This window comes from Polypterus senegalus, chromosome 1, assembly GCF_016835505.1.
Source record: "Polypterus senegalus isolate Bchr_013 chromosome 1, ASM1683550v1, whole genome shotgun sequence".
Taxonomy (NCBI): Eukaryota; Metazoa; Chordata; class Cladistia; order Polypteriformes; family Polypteridae; genus Polypterus; species Polypterus senegalus.
This window is the reverse complement of record NC_053154.1, coordinates 30,003,581-30,016,746: the sequence shown is the minus strand read 5'-3', so window position 1 is coordinate 30,016,746 and position 13,166 is coordinate 30,003,581. Positions and strand designations below refer to the sequence as shown.

Sequence of the window (13,166 nt, the reverse complement as noted above, 5' to 3'; positions counted from 1 at the left end):
CAATCCTTGGAACAGGGCATCAGCTCATCGCAAAGTGACTACAAACACTCACATACACTAGTGTCACCAAATCCTCAAATGTGCATATCATTAGAAGGAAACCAGAGCACACTGTGGAAACCCACTAGGAAAACATGTAAACTCCAGGCAGGGAACACCAGCGACTTGACCCCCTGTGAAACAGCAGTGCTTACGCTCTGCCACCATGTCACCACCATGTGTGTAATTATAAACAGTATTTATTATTTAAACGAAATTAATGATTTATCTGTAAAATGTAACATGCATACTTTAATGCATTTCATCATGAAAGTGATATCAAGTATAAATCTAAGGATTCTAAATGTGCAGACAACTGGAATATCATAAATGTAATGTGTTCTGTGTTGTGATCTATTGCTGTTTGCCGCTGCTGTCAGGTCAGAAGGAAGTCCCAGAAGCATATAGCAATTAACAACTGGGCTGATTTTAAGATGACGTTTATGACGGTCTACTTTAATGTCAAAATAAACTACAAGGTTAAAGTGGACAATTCAAGATTGAAGCCAAAATTTCCACTTTATTCACAAACTACACCTTTTCACTGTGTCCTTAATTTTTTTTCTCTGTGGCTCAAATACAGCGCTGTACATTCTGTTGCTGTTGTGAAGGTGCAAAACAAAAAAGGTACAGAAGATGGTATGTAAGACTTTTAAAATGTTTCGTGTCATTACGATGGGGAATATGCGACACTTGAATGCATTTGTTTGTCGTCATTTTGCTTCACCACATCGAACCATTCATCAAACATCAAAGCACGCATATCAATCCCGTAGAATACTCAGAGCGGCTTTCTGTCACATGTAGATAGTAAACAGTGAGACTGATATACCTACGGTGAAATATGGTTGGTTTAACAAGGAATCTGTCCTGGACAAGTTTATATTATGCCAATTTATATACAAGTTGTAGATGTGCAAGCATTGTGGCGTAATGGTTAAGACTTTGTACTTTTAAATCCTGAGTTTGTGGGTTCAAGTCCTGATATTGACACTGTGTGAACATGAGCGAGTCACTTCATCTGTCTGTGGTGCGGTGAGGTGTTGCTGGGCATAAGAAATGTAATCAGTTGTAACTAAAGTTGAATAAAGGCCTCAGTCGTAAATGTAGAATATTTGGCTTTAGAATAAGTAACTGGTTTGCAAAAGCTGTGTAAAAAAGTATAGTCACGGGTTGCAAGTAAGCATGTAGCTCGGAGTGAATAAAAAGACAGCCGGATATGTACCTAACTTCAGCCTTGTGTTCATTACAGACTCAAAGGTAGATTCTGTTAAATAGTAATAATTACCACCAAGTCCTTTCACAAACATACCTGTATTGTACAGAAAAAAATATTGCACTATTTTAATGCAGATTGGTCTCCTGTTCGCTTCTCTTCGCTCTTCATGTGTCTACCAGGCCTTGAGTTCCTGTTTCATGCCCCTCCCAGTTCTACTGAAGATCACGTGAACAGCCAATATAGTTCGCACACAGAACCGATAGAGATCATACACAAAGTTGCGATAAGGTGTGTACACATAACCAGTATGTTTCGTATGAGAAACCGACACAGTACACACATACAACCAATAGAGTTCAAGTGCAAAACTGATATGTTACCCACATTAAACCAGTATAAGATGTGCATGAAACCAATATAATGAATACACAAATCCATTGTTAAACCGACACAGAACGCAAGCCAATAAAGTTCATACGCAAACTGATAACATGCAAGCATAAACCGATGCAGTTCACTCACAAACCAATAACAAACATACTGGAACCACTGATATACACATGCAAATCAATATAGTTCATATACATAGTGCATATACAAACGGGTATAGTTCACGCACAAACCGATAATAGTTCATATGAATGAAACCAGTATTGTACACACGCAAACTGATAGTAAATACTTATAAACCAATAGTGTTCATTTGTAAACCAATATATTATGCACAGAAATATATAATTTATGGTCTGTTTGGCCCCTAATAGCCAGACCTTCTCATAACAATACCCTTGCCCCCTAGATATCCCCGTAATAATCTTCTTCCCAGTAGACCTTCTCATAACAACTATTTTGGCTCGAAGGACATACTCACCACCTGGAAGTGAGCATCACCTGATTACCCCTTCATTCGTTCTCATGTCCTAATCCAGAGTTGTTAAAGATCGATGGCCTTTTGTTTAATCAATTCTTACAATTAAGTTGGGATCAGGAGGACCCACATGTGAAAACTGGACTGGCTAATTAATAATTCAATTAATGGTTATTTGTTGTACTAGCATCCCTGTAAGGCTAAACTAATAGGCAATTGTGCTAGTAAACAGCAGCACCCAGCTTCACTGATAAGGGCCAAGCTGTGGACAGCTTTTGACACGGTACTTCATGGGTGCTTGATAGAAGGGAAAAGGACAAGCCTTTAACAATTGATGCTTTTAGCTAACAGATGTGTTCTGCTGTAACTTTATTTATTATCAATTAGGATATATATATATATATATATATATAGAAGCATTGACATATGAATTGAAATGCTTATCTAATATATATATATATATATATATATATATATATATATATATATATATATATATACATACTGTATATATGCATTCTAATGTAAAAGCCTGAAAACACAAACAGCAACGCCGTTAAGCAGCAGCACACTTGTCTAACTTGTCAGTAGAGGCCAAGCTGTTGCTTACTTCACAGGCATCTATGTGCAGGGAAAAGTCCCTAACTTTCAATAATCAACTCTTAAGACCATATGTAGCTCAGACTAACTAGGTGGCATAATGCATTTTATTTTAACTTTAATACCCAAAGTATTGATGACTTCTATTAGATCGAAATGCCACTTAAGTGCTTCTAAGTTTGTGCGCTAGCTTCAGAGCTTGCCTAGTGCTTGCACTGGCAAAGACCTTCCATCCAGTTTGTTTAGTCTTCTGTCAGTGAGAAGCTCAGCACCTTCATTCCCAAAACAAAATCTGCTTCCTTGCTTCTTCAGAGAACATCATGTCCTTAACTCACAGAAGTTCAAAACAAAGCTAGTGAAAAGGCAGGCAGACTATGGCCCTTCTGCTAAAATAAATGTTGTCCTTTTAAAGCTGCCTTAGGCCTAGACTTTTCATAGCTAATAGCACTAAAACTAATAATAAAGCATATTGATCCTTAATTGAAATTCTCAACAATAGCTGAGCCTTAGTCCCAACTCATCTTCTGAATCTAGAATTAAAGTGCCCTGTATCTTGAGATGGCTTTAAACCCCTTTTCAGGTTTACCATTTGTAGTCAATTTCTGAAGTTATTTGCTTACTTTATTCAGTCACTCCAGGTTAAAGCTCTGTCTCTGTTACCTAAGTCTTCAGTTGTCCAAAAGAGGTCAAGACTTCAAGACAGCCTCTCCCCCATCTTTTTAATAGTAATAGTGACCTAGTCCACACACTTCTTGTCAGGAACCATATCCTGCTACTTAACGTTAATTTCTACTGTCAGTTATTTTCAAATTGAGCCCTATATAAGACGTTTATTGGCTAGAATGTCTTGCAAATACTAGCCATTACACTATAGCTTCCTTTTCTCTTCCTCTCTCTCTTCAAGTATAGGTTCAGGAATCCCCATTTTATGTTACGTTGCCGTGGGATATTGGCATACTTCTATTCTGGTAGCATTTCCCTCTCACTTGTGATGCCTTGTTAGATTCATTTTCAAGCAAGTCAGCAAATATAAATGATGTTCAGGACCTTTTATATTACTCTCATGATAGTGTTTGCACTGGCAGGGTTGGATTAACCTAAACAGGTACAGATGAGCTATGACATCTCTGTGCCCCCTGCCCCCCACCCATTGGTTAAAACAAACTAAAAATGAGTGAAAAAGTAATTTAATGGAATTAACAAAAATCAAATAACAGTGATATCAAAAAGGAAACCAAAACACCGATTTTTTGAATTCAAACTTAAATAAATCAAAGCATATTTCAATTTTCAAGTTACTTACAGATGAGAAATTTCAACACACTCCAAGGAGGAAAACCATGATAGCTTGCATTAAAACACAAATAAACACAATATGACGTATTGGAGGAACTCTTCTCAAATTAGTCAGTTATACCAGCAGTTTTCAAATCTTTTCTCCATCACTAACTTTTTTCATTTTTTAGCATTATTTACATTTATTTTCAAAAGTTAAAATAAGATTATTACAATTGTAGACTAATCAATCAAACAAATAAAAATAACTCATCAGATGCCTTTAAGTACCATGACGTCCTATTGGCTCTAGGGGTTGGACAGAAAACCTATAAATTTGATTGCTTTACCTCACTCTCTCTCTCTCACTTACCAAACTTACGAAAGACCATGTCACACCATGAACTGAAAAGGACAATACAATGAAGAGCACAGCTTGGTAGCCATATTAAGACAAGCATGTGGCCTGTTCTGAAGAAAGCTGACCACAAATGATGCCTTAACTAAAGAGGTTGTATGGCTGCTAATATTCAAATGTACTTTGCATATTGTTATTATTTATGAATATTATCAATAATACAGTGTTTAAATTGTAACTTAATTCCCGCTTGTCGTTTACTACACCCAATTGCCTGAGGTTATAAATGTAGAAGGGAAGGTGGGGAGAAGTTATATGGTATAGTACCTTATAAACAGTGGTAAGTCTGGGAGATTTAAGGCATTCTGACAAAGGCTACATATTAATAATTAAAAGGGGAAAGTAGAGTAATATATTACTCTACCAAGACAAAACACTTGTTGACAGGTTTTCAAATGGTATTGAAGAACAGGGAGATTATGTCAAAAAATATGTATTTGCCTTTCTAAAAGTTTATTAAAATAAATTCTACAGCCGGAGTGCAGATAGTTTTTGACTCACCCTTGTATATCCCTATACACTTCAATGCCATGTAAAAGTACACCAAATATTTCTGTTAATAGATTAGAAGTGATTGTAACTTTGAGACTGTCTGAGAAGTATGTAAAGTTATTTGGTTCAAAATGATGTCAGTTCAGTGCATTCCAAAAACAAACAGCCTTTAGTGAAGTTGGAACAAGATGGCAGCATTGATAATGAGTATTTCCCCTGGGTACATTTTGGATATAGTTTAATGAGATAAATATAATCGTTGAAAGAACTTTACTTGAATTATGGTCCTTTATACCCCTGTAACATGACAGTCATAACTGGGATTACCCCCACCCTGATTAAATATTTTTGTCTTTAACAACTGTGTAAAATAAAATTAATAAAATCACTATTTCACAAATGAAAGCAGCTAAGCAAACTCACCTATGTTCATTGATTATTGTAACAGGGGAACACATTCTTTTCTTTGTAGGGCTAGTCCAATCATCTGACCTCTGTTGTCTTTAATTATGTCATTAATGTATCACACAAACACACCACAGAAACAGAGGTTTGTTTTAAGCTGGCAAACAAATTTATCAAAATGCATGGCTTTACTCATTGCAACTCATTGCTGGATGAATGTGGCTCTCACCAAAGGTGTATGGCAGTCTACAAATTTGATAGTAAGTACACCATTTTCATTTCTTAATTTATGATTCCTCACTGAGCATATACAGTAACTCACTCTTCTTATGAACAGATAATTCATTCATTTATTTTTTAGGTTTTATAAGTTGCCTTATTTCTAAATATCTTTAGTTTTGTACATTTGAATCTGTCATGACCATGAAATTTTGACTACAAAATACACAGGGTACACTTTCAACAAGCTAGCGTGTAAATCCATACTTTAGAAAATTAGCTTGACATTTTGGCGTTTTAAGTTTTTACGATAGGTGCTTGATCTTTGCCTTGAATTTATTTCCAGCTGCTTCAGCAAACCATTTCACTCACTCCGCTTTATTAGGTCTGTCACTTAAAGATGACATGTGAGACACTTTTCCAACTTGATTTGATCTTGATTGCATTAATCCCAAGAGGAAATTTAAATACATGCACAACAGTAGAAACATAGAAAACAAAGGTGCAGATTTACATGGCAAATAATACAATCAATCAATAGATCGACAAATAAAAATAAGATAATTAATGTATTTTTTTGCAGAAAGAGCAAAATGAACTTAAAGAGTATAAGACTTTTGTCTGGGATGTTGGGGGGAAACATCGAATTAGTGGATAATGGACAGAAATGATTCTCACAAGTGCTTATTGGAACCCCATGGAGGTAAAAGCCTGGGGCTAAAGCTGCTTCAAAAGAGCACCTCCTGGAGGGAATCGAGGGGACTTATCAAGATTGTATCCAATTTTGCCACCATCATCTTTCCCACAACAGCTTCCAGCATGTCAAGGGTGAGCCCTGTGATGGAGCAGGCTTTTCTAATAGGTTTAATCAGGCATTATGCATCATTGGAGATCCTGTTGCTTCCCCAGGAAACCACAGCGTTCAATAATACACTGGCTACTATGGACTGACAGAACACTTCTAGCAGCTACTTCAAAAGACCTGAGTCTCCTCAGGCTGTTCTGTCTGCCCTGGCCCTTCTTGTACAGCACTACTGTGTTGTCTGACCAGGGTAGTTTTCTGTTTATGTGAACACCCAGATGCGCCTCTAACATCTCTAACGCATCATTCCCTTGAATGGTGACTAGTCACAGAGGCTTTATGGTGTGCCTCAAGTCCATCATCAAATTTTTTGTTTTGCTGATATTGAGATGAAGTCCTCCACATGCCTCCTGTACACTAACTCATCTCTATTATCAAAGCAGCCTATGATGGAGGAGTCATCAGATAATTTCTGTAGATGGCAAGCTCTGGTATTGTACTGGAAGTCTGTTATGGAGAGAGTAAACAGCAAAGGAGACAGGACAGTTCCCTGAAGTGCTCCGATATTACACATCACCATTTCTGACACACAGATCTTGAGCCTCACTAACCGCTATCAATTGGTCAGGTAGTCTATGATCCTGAAGATTGTTGGGGTATCAAGATGCACAGCTTTGAGCTTTTCCTCCAGTCAATTAAACAGAATGATGTTTAAAACACTGGAAAGAATCAAAGAACATTATCCTGACTGTGGTGACAGCTTTGTCCAAATGGAAGAAGCCTCTTTAAAGCAAGTAGATCGGAACATCCTCCACACTTATATGTGCCTGATAGACAAGTTGCAGAAGATCAAGATATTGTGAAACTAGGGGTTAGAGCTGTTTCAGGATCAGCCACTGAAAGATCTTCAGAATGTATGAAGTAATAACAACTGGTCTGAAGTCATTGGGATCGCTAGAAAGCCTTTGCTTTGGCACTGGGATCACATAGGATGTTTTCTACAGCTGGGGAACCTTCTGCAAAATAAAACAAAGGGAGAAAAGTTGCTGAAGGACCCCACAAAGCTGAATGACACATTTTTAACACCATGGGCTGATTGCACCCGAGTCTGCAGCCTAGTTCATGCAGAGTTTCACGAGTGTTCTCCTTAATTACTTAGCAGAGACAGATAATTCATGAAGTGGAAGAGAACTGGAAACCACAGATGTGATGTCATTGTAGGTGGCAGGGTAGAGATGTCAATTGGGATTCTGGAACTTTCCCATCTTGCACACAGAATAGTGTTGGAGAAGAGCTGGACTGACAAGAATGAATCAAACTTTTAAAGAACTTTAATGCCCTTTGCATCATTCTTGTTCTCTTCCTCTGCAGGTAAAACAGCTTGATTGTAGCTGGTGATAGTCCTCATCCCGTCTCCACAGTTCCTTCATGTTGTTCTGCTGTACCTTGTGCTCAGGTTTGTCTCGGTGGTGAGCTTTCTCTTTACCTTCTTACAAACAGGTATTAAATTATACTGAGTCAGCAGTGAGGAAGGTACAATGCTGGACTCTTAAACTTGAATCCAGACTGCAGGACTGTTTTGATTTGACTTACTAGTTCAACTTTAAACATTTTTCTGAGAGTATGACAAATCCAACACCTCAGTGACAGATTATGTTATGTTCTGTATGGACTTGTGTGTGGTTACTCCTGCTATATGCTCCTACCTTAATTAGAAGCTCTGGGTGAACAGCACTCATGCCTGTGCCTGAGGGATCGGGCAGTTGCTTATAATTCAAATGACACAGAGCACTACAAGAGCTCCAGGTACAAGCTATGAAAGGAGATTAAAGCAGCATAACTTTGAATGAAAACAGATTGGAAAATGATTTTAGTAGTAACAATCTATGTTGATTATGAAAAGATTTGCTGGTGATCACGGACTACTAAACCTCAACAGATGTGCTCACACTGCTTCCTCATGTGTTTCAAGAAAATAAATGTTTTTTCTTGCCTGAAAGAATATTGGCCCATCACATTAACATCTGCTACACTGTATACAATACAGCTTACATTGCAATATAACAGTTCTGTGGATGAGGCTATCTCCGTTGCCCTGCACACTGCACTAGACCATCAGGTATGTAAAAACACCTATGCCAGGATGCAGTTCATTGAATATAACTCTGCCTTTAACACCAAGATGCTCTCCAGCTTGCTGTTGAAGCTCCATCTTCAGCTGGGTGTTAAACTACCTGACAAATAGGATGCAGTCATTGAGGATTGGCAAAACGAACTTCTCCATGCTATTCACTAACATTAGTGTTCTGCAAGGCTGCTGCCTCAGTGCACTGCTGTGTGGAAAACCATGAAGGAAACAGTATCATCAAGTTTGCTTACGACATCATCATTGACAATGATGAAGCTGCCTACAGGAGGGAGGCAAATGAAATGACAGCACAGTATCATTACCACAACCCATCCCTAAATGTCAACAAAACAAAGGAGATCATTGTTGACTTCAGGAAGAATGAGGGGAATCGCACTCCACTCCACTTCATCAGCTACCCTGTCCAGACTTGTAGAATTTTCAGACTCTTGGGTATGCAGATAGCTGACTATCTTTCGTGTTGTCTCAGGACCACCTGCATCCTCAAAAAGAAACAGCGAAGGTTTTTTTTCTATGCAGGAAAAAGAGCTTTAGGTGGCAATCAAAACACTGGTTAACTTCTACTGCTGCACTATTGAAAGTATCATGACCGAATGTATTATATTGTGGCCAGAATCACAGACTCCTCCAAAGGACAAAAGAGGTCCTTTACAGGTTCTAAAATCACTGGGGATGACCTCCCATAGCTTCATATCATCTGCTCCACCAGTTTTTTGAGGAGAGCTGAATCCATCATCTCTGATGTCATCCATCCAGCTCATCCCCAATTTTTTGCTTCTGTTTTTAATTGAACCCCTGGGCTAATTAAGTGAACTGTTATTTCCCAAGTTCTGTGTTTTGGGAACAATATAGAAATTAGAAAACTGAGTTTGCTAAAAAATATACATTAAAATGTATCAAGCAGTTATATGGGAATAATGTATTTTTTTCTTTTTAACAGTATTTTCATCTTGATTTTCATTCTACTTTTCAAGGTGTTCTAATTGTTTAATTAATCCATTATTCACTAATTGGTGGGTCTGACGTTAAAGTAGCTGCAGCCTTTGATTATTCAGTGTTATTTGCCAGTGTGTCTGCTCGTTTTAAATTGTCATTAATACCATACAGTGGGAAAACTCAACAGAGAAAGGGCTGTGTATAATGAAATCAACAAAAGAGAGTTAAGCATTTAAATCTATCGAAAAAGCAGAAATATTCCTAAATGTCTTAGAAATGTAAAAAATCATGCTGCTGTGCTTTTCTGAATGTCAAATAAAAAAAAAAAAAAACCCCAGCTAATAAAATGAGAACAGTGCTATCAGGTGTTGTCACTGATTAGGAATCTGGTTGGAACAAAAACCTGCAGTCACGGGGGGCCACAGGACCGAGTTTGGAAAACACTGCCCTATGCCAAAGGATCACTGACATCTTAGTAACCTGTTCTTTACTACCCTGTACTGTACCCACTAGTTGGTTTATTTGTCATTCTACTCTGCTTTACTATGTGTTAATGTCAATTGTCTGTCATCAGTCATTTACCTTATCTTTGCCTTTTGTACTGTTCTTTTCTGCTCTGAGTATTCAGATTAAAGTTTCACTCCAGTTTTTTTTTTTTTTTTGAATATTTCTTATAGGATATCAGTAATTAATTTTTGTTTTTTAAATTACATTCATAATGTTCTTATGAAAGTCAGTAAATAAATTAAAAATCTTTCATTGATCAGCATTTACCAAACTTCAAAACTGCTTATAAGATTTTACCGAATATTCGAATGCACATATGAAATAGAATAATAGGTTGTCATTTACTACTCATAGTACTGCATGCTTTCTATGTTATCTGAAATGGCATATTGTTATTTACTTGTTATCTTCTCGTCTAAATATCAAACACCGGTAATATTTTTTGCATTAAACGTTACTATTTGCAATTTTAAAGGAATATTTGACCCCTCCTACGACGAAAGAAAAATAAGGGAAATTATAATGTATGCAAATTGTTAGACAATTAAATACGTTCAGGTTTAAAATGGGTTGTTTTCGTACTCGTTTTGTCACTTCTGGTTTTCACCTGAACTACCTGGATTGTGCACTAAAAAGAACTGTAAATCGTTATGTATCTGTTTAGAATTTTTATTTTTACTGTTTGCATCATTGAATGTAAGAATTCACGTTTATTTATGTATGTTTGTATGTTAATTGATCGCTATTTTCGTGTACTTCTTTATTTAACTGAAAGTGTTCTTCTCTATGTGTTTCAGATATTCATTGTGAGGTAATCTTGAAGCAGCCCGAAGCAGAACAGAGACAGCCCGGCCAGTCCCTCAGACTGTCTTGTACGATTTCTGGATTCACTTTCAGTGGCAGCAGCTACTTGAACTGGATCCGACAGCCTCCGGGAAAAGGTCTGGAATGGCTGGCAAATGAAAGAGGAGATAAAGGTTATACGAACTACGCGAACTCAATTAAAGGGAGATTCACCATCTCGACGGATAGCAATGGCGCATATCTGCAAATGAACGCCCTGACAGCGGATGACACGGCGGTGTATTTCTGTGCCCGACAATCACAGTAATGCGTGTTGACTGCTTTTTCTCACAAATACATCCCTGTTTTGCGCTTTGGAGGAGGGTGGGGTTTGGCGTTGGGTTGTATGGGGTTGGCAGATTCTTTTTCTTTTTTAACTGAACACGATCTGATGACAAGTTTCACTATTTATTTTTTCATCTTAATTTAATATATGTATATTATTAATACCGAATTAAATAGACCAGCAGCTTCAAAAAGGAGAGTATAACAATTATTTTTAATAATCAAAATACTGTATTATACAGTTATGCTCACTGTAAATAACTTAAACTGTACGCCTATTTTAATTAAACGTATAGTTTCAGTCTTTGAAATAATGCCGATTAACCCATTTATTTATTTATTAAAATGGTCTTTGTGGCCAATTTTTAAATAAATTCCTGCACCTGTGCTTGAAATAGCAAACAATGAACAATCTCAATGAAAAAAAACATATTTTTAATTTTTTTATATATATTTTTAAGATTGAATAATTATCTTTGAAGTGTATTTTAAGATGTACTGTAAAATAAATTTCCTGCAATTTGATGGATAAATAACTGGCAATGGCAATTACAGAGCTCACAATCATTTAACTGTTTAAAAATTGCCGGAAGCATAAATCAGATATCAATAAATTGAAAGCAATCATGAAAATAACCAATGAAGTTGATCACAAATATGTGAAATGATTTCAGAAGTATCAGAACTATGTATTATTACATCTCTCAACAGATAGAGATGCTAAAGTCATAGACAATTTATTTTCCACAAAGAAAAGTATATTTTCTTACCTGACACGCTGCATTTCATACTTTTTTTCTGTCAGTCAACACTATTCCAGATTGTAAATAGTAAATGCAGACACAGACACACCTGGCACTTCTTGTTTTCATCCAGCCAAGACAGGCTGATCTCACTCCTCTTTTCAGATCATTCTACTGGCACCCTGTTGAAACATTTATTAATGTCTGAGGTCTTATGCTCCCTGCCTCACTCACAGGTCTGTTTAATGAACAGTGTTTGATGATGCCGCCTTTGCTTGGTATCAAATCTCAATCCAGACTCCTTTCATAGCTCCTGTTGGGACAATCTACACACCTCCCTCCAAACTGCTGACTCTCAAAATGTGTTTAAGAAGCATTTGAAGATTCTCTTATGAGTATCTGTCTAATTGGTAATGGCAATGATAGGTTCTTCTAACTAACAATTTTGGGTTGTTATGTTGGGCTCCACACTTTTGATAGTCAATTGTGTAACATTGCTCTGTATCACTTTTTGCAAAACAACCCCTCAAAACCAGCATTTCATTTGATTATGTAAACCTCTTTTGTAGTTTAAGATAGATAAAAGTTAGATAAAAGCATCTGCTAAGCAAAGAAATGTAAATGAACCACTCTTTCATTTTCAGACATGACAGTAAGTGCTGTTAATGTGAAAAACAGAAATCAATTAATACTGAATGATATCTTTGTTTGATTTAAGACATCTTTAGAAGCTCTTTTATTATCACTATAACTAAATAAATAATATTTTTAGTGGTTTAATTCTTGGATGCCTGTTGCTTTTAGTGCTGGTGACTTGCCACTCCTGGTATCCATCTGTGTGGAGGAAAAACATTTTTCACATATTTGAGAATTTTCTGTTCAGGCTTCTCTTTCATCCTACCTTCCCAATAGACATTTTGAATTTGAACGCTGTATAGCACCCAACCTGTCACAGACTTAGACAATGGCACGTATAAAAACACACTTTTATTTTTCTTCACCTGTGAGGCATGTCTTCCCTGTGAACCCCACAGACATAACACAGTCCCAAAAGCACTTAAACAAATCACCACAACACTCCTGTTTGGGCACCACCACTCCTCCCTGGCAACCTCGTCCTCTTCCTCCCGATTCTGGGTCCAGTGTGATGGTTGCTGGCCCTTTTTATAGCCCACCCAGAAGTGCTCTAAGTGTTCCAAGAACAAAACTTAAAAGTGGTGAGGCGGCCTTCTGCTGCTATGCACCTAAAATCTGGAATAGACTGCCTATAGGAATTTGCCAGGCTGATACAGTGGAGCACTTTAAAAAACTGCTGAAAACACATTACTTTAACATGTCCTTTTCATAACTTCACTTTAACTTAATC

The 13,166-nt window shown here is 37.1% G+C and overlaps 1 gene segment (V, D, J or C); it reads left to right on the top strand.

The window, feature by feature from the left end:
- Positions 1 to 10,526: 10,526 nt before the first annotated feature.
- Positions 10,527 to 11,424, top strand: LOC120523747. The segment is given in 2 exon segments: positions 10,527 to 10,625; positions 10,727 to 11,424. Coding segments are annotated over 2 exon segments (360 nt in total).
- Positions 11,425 to 13,166: the final 1,742 nt, after the last annotated feature.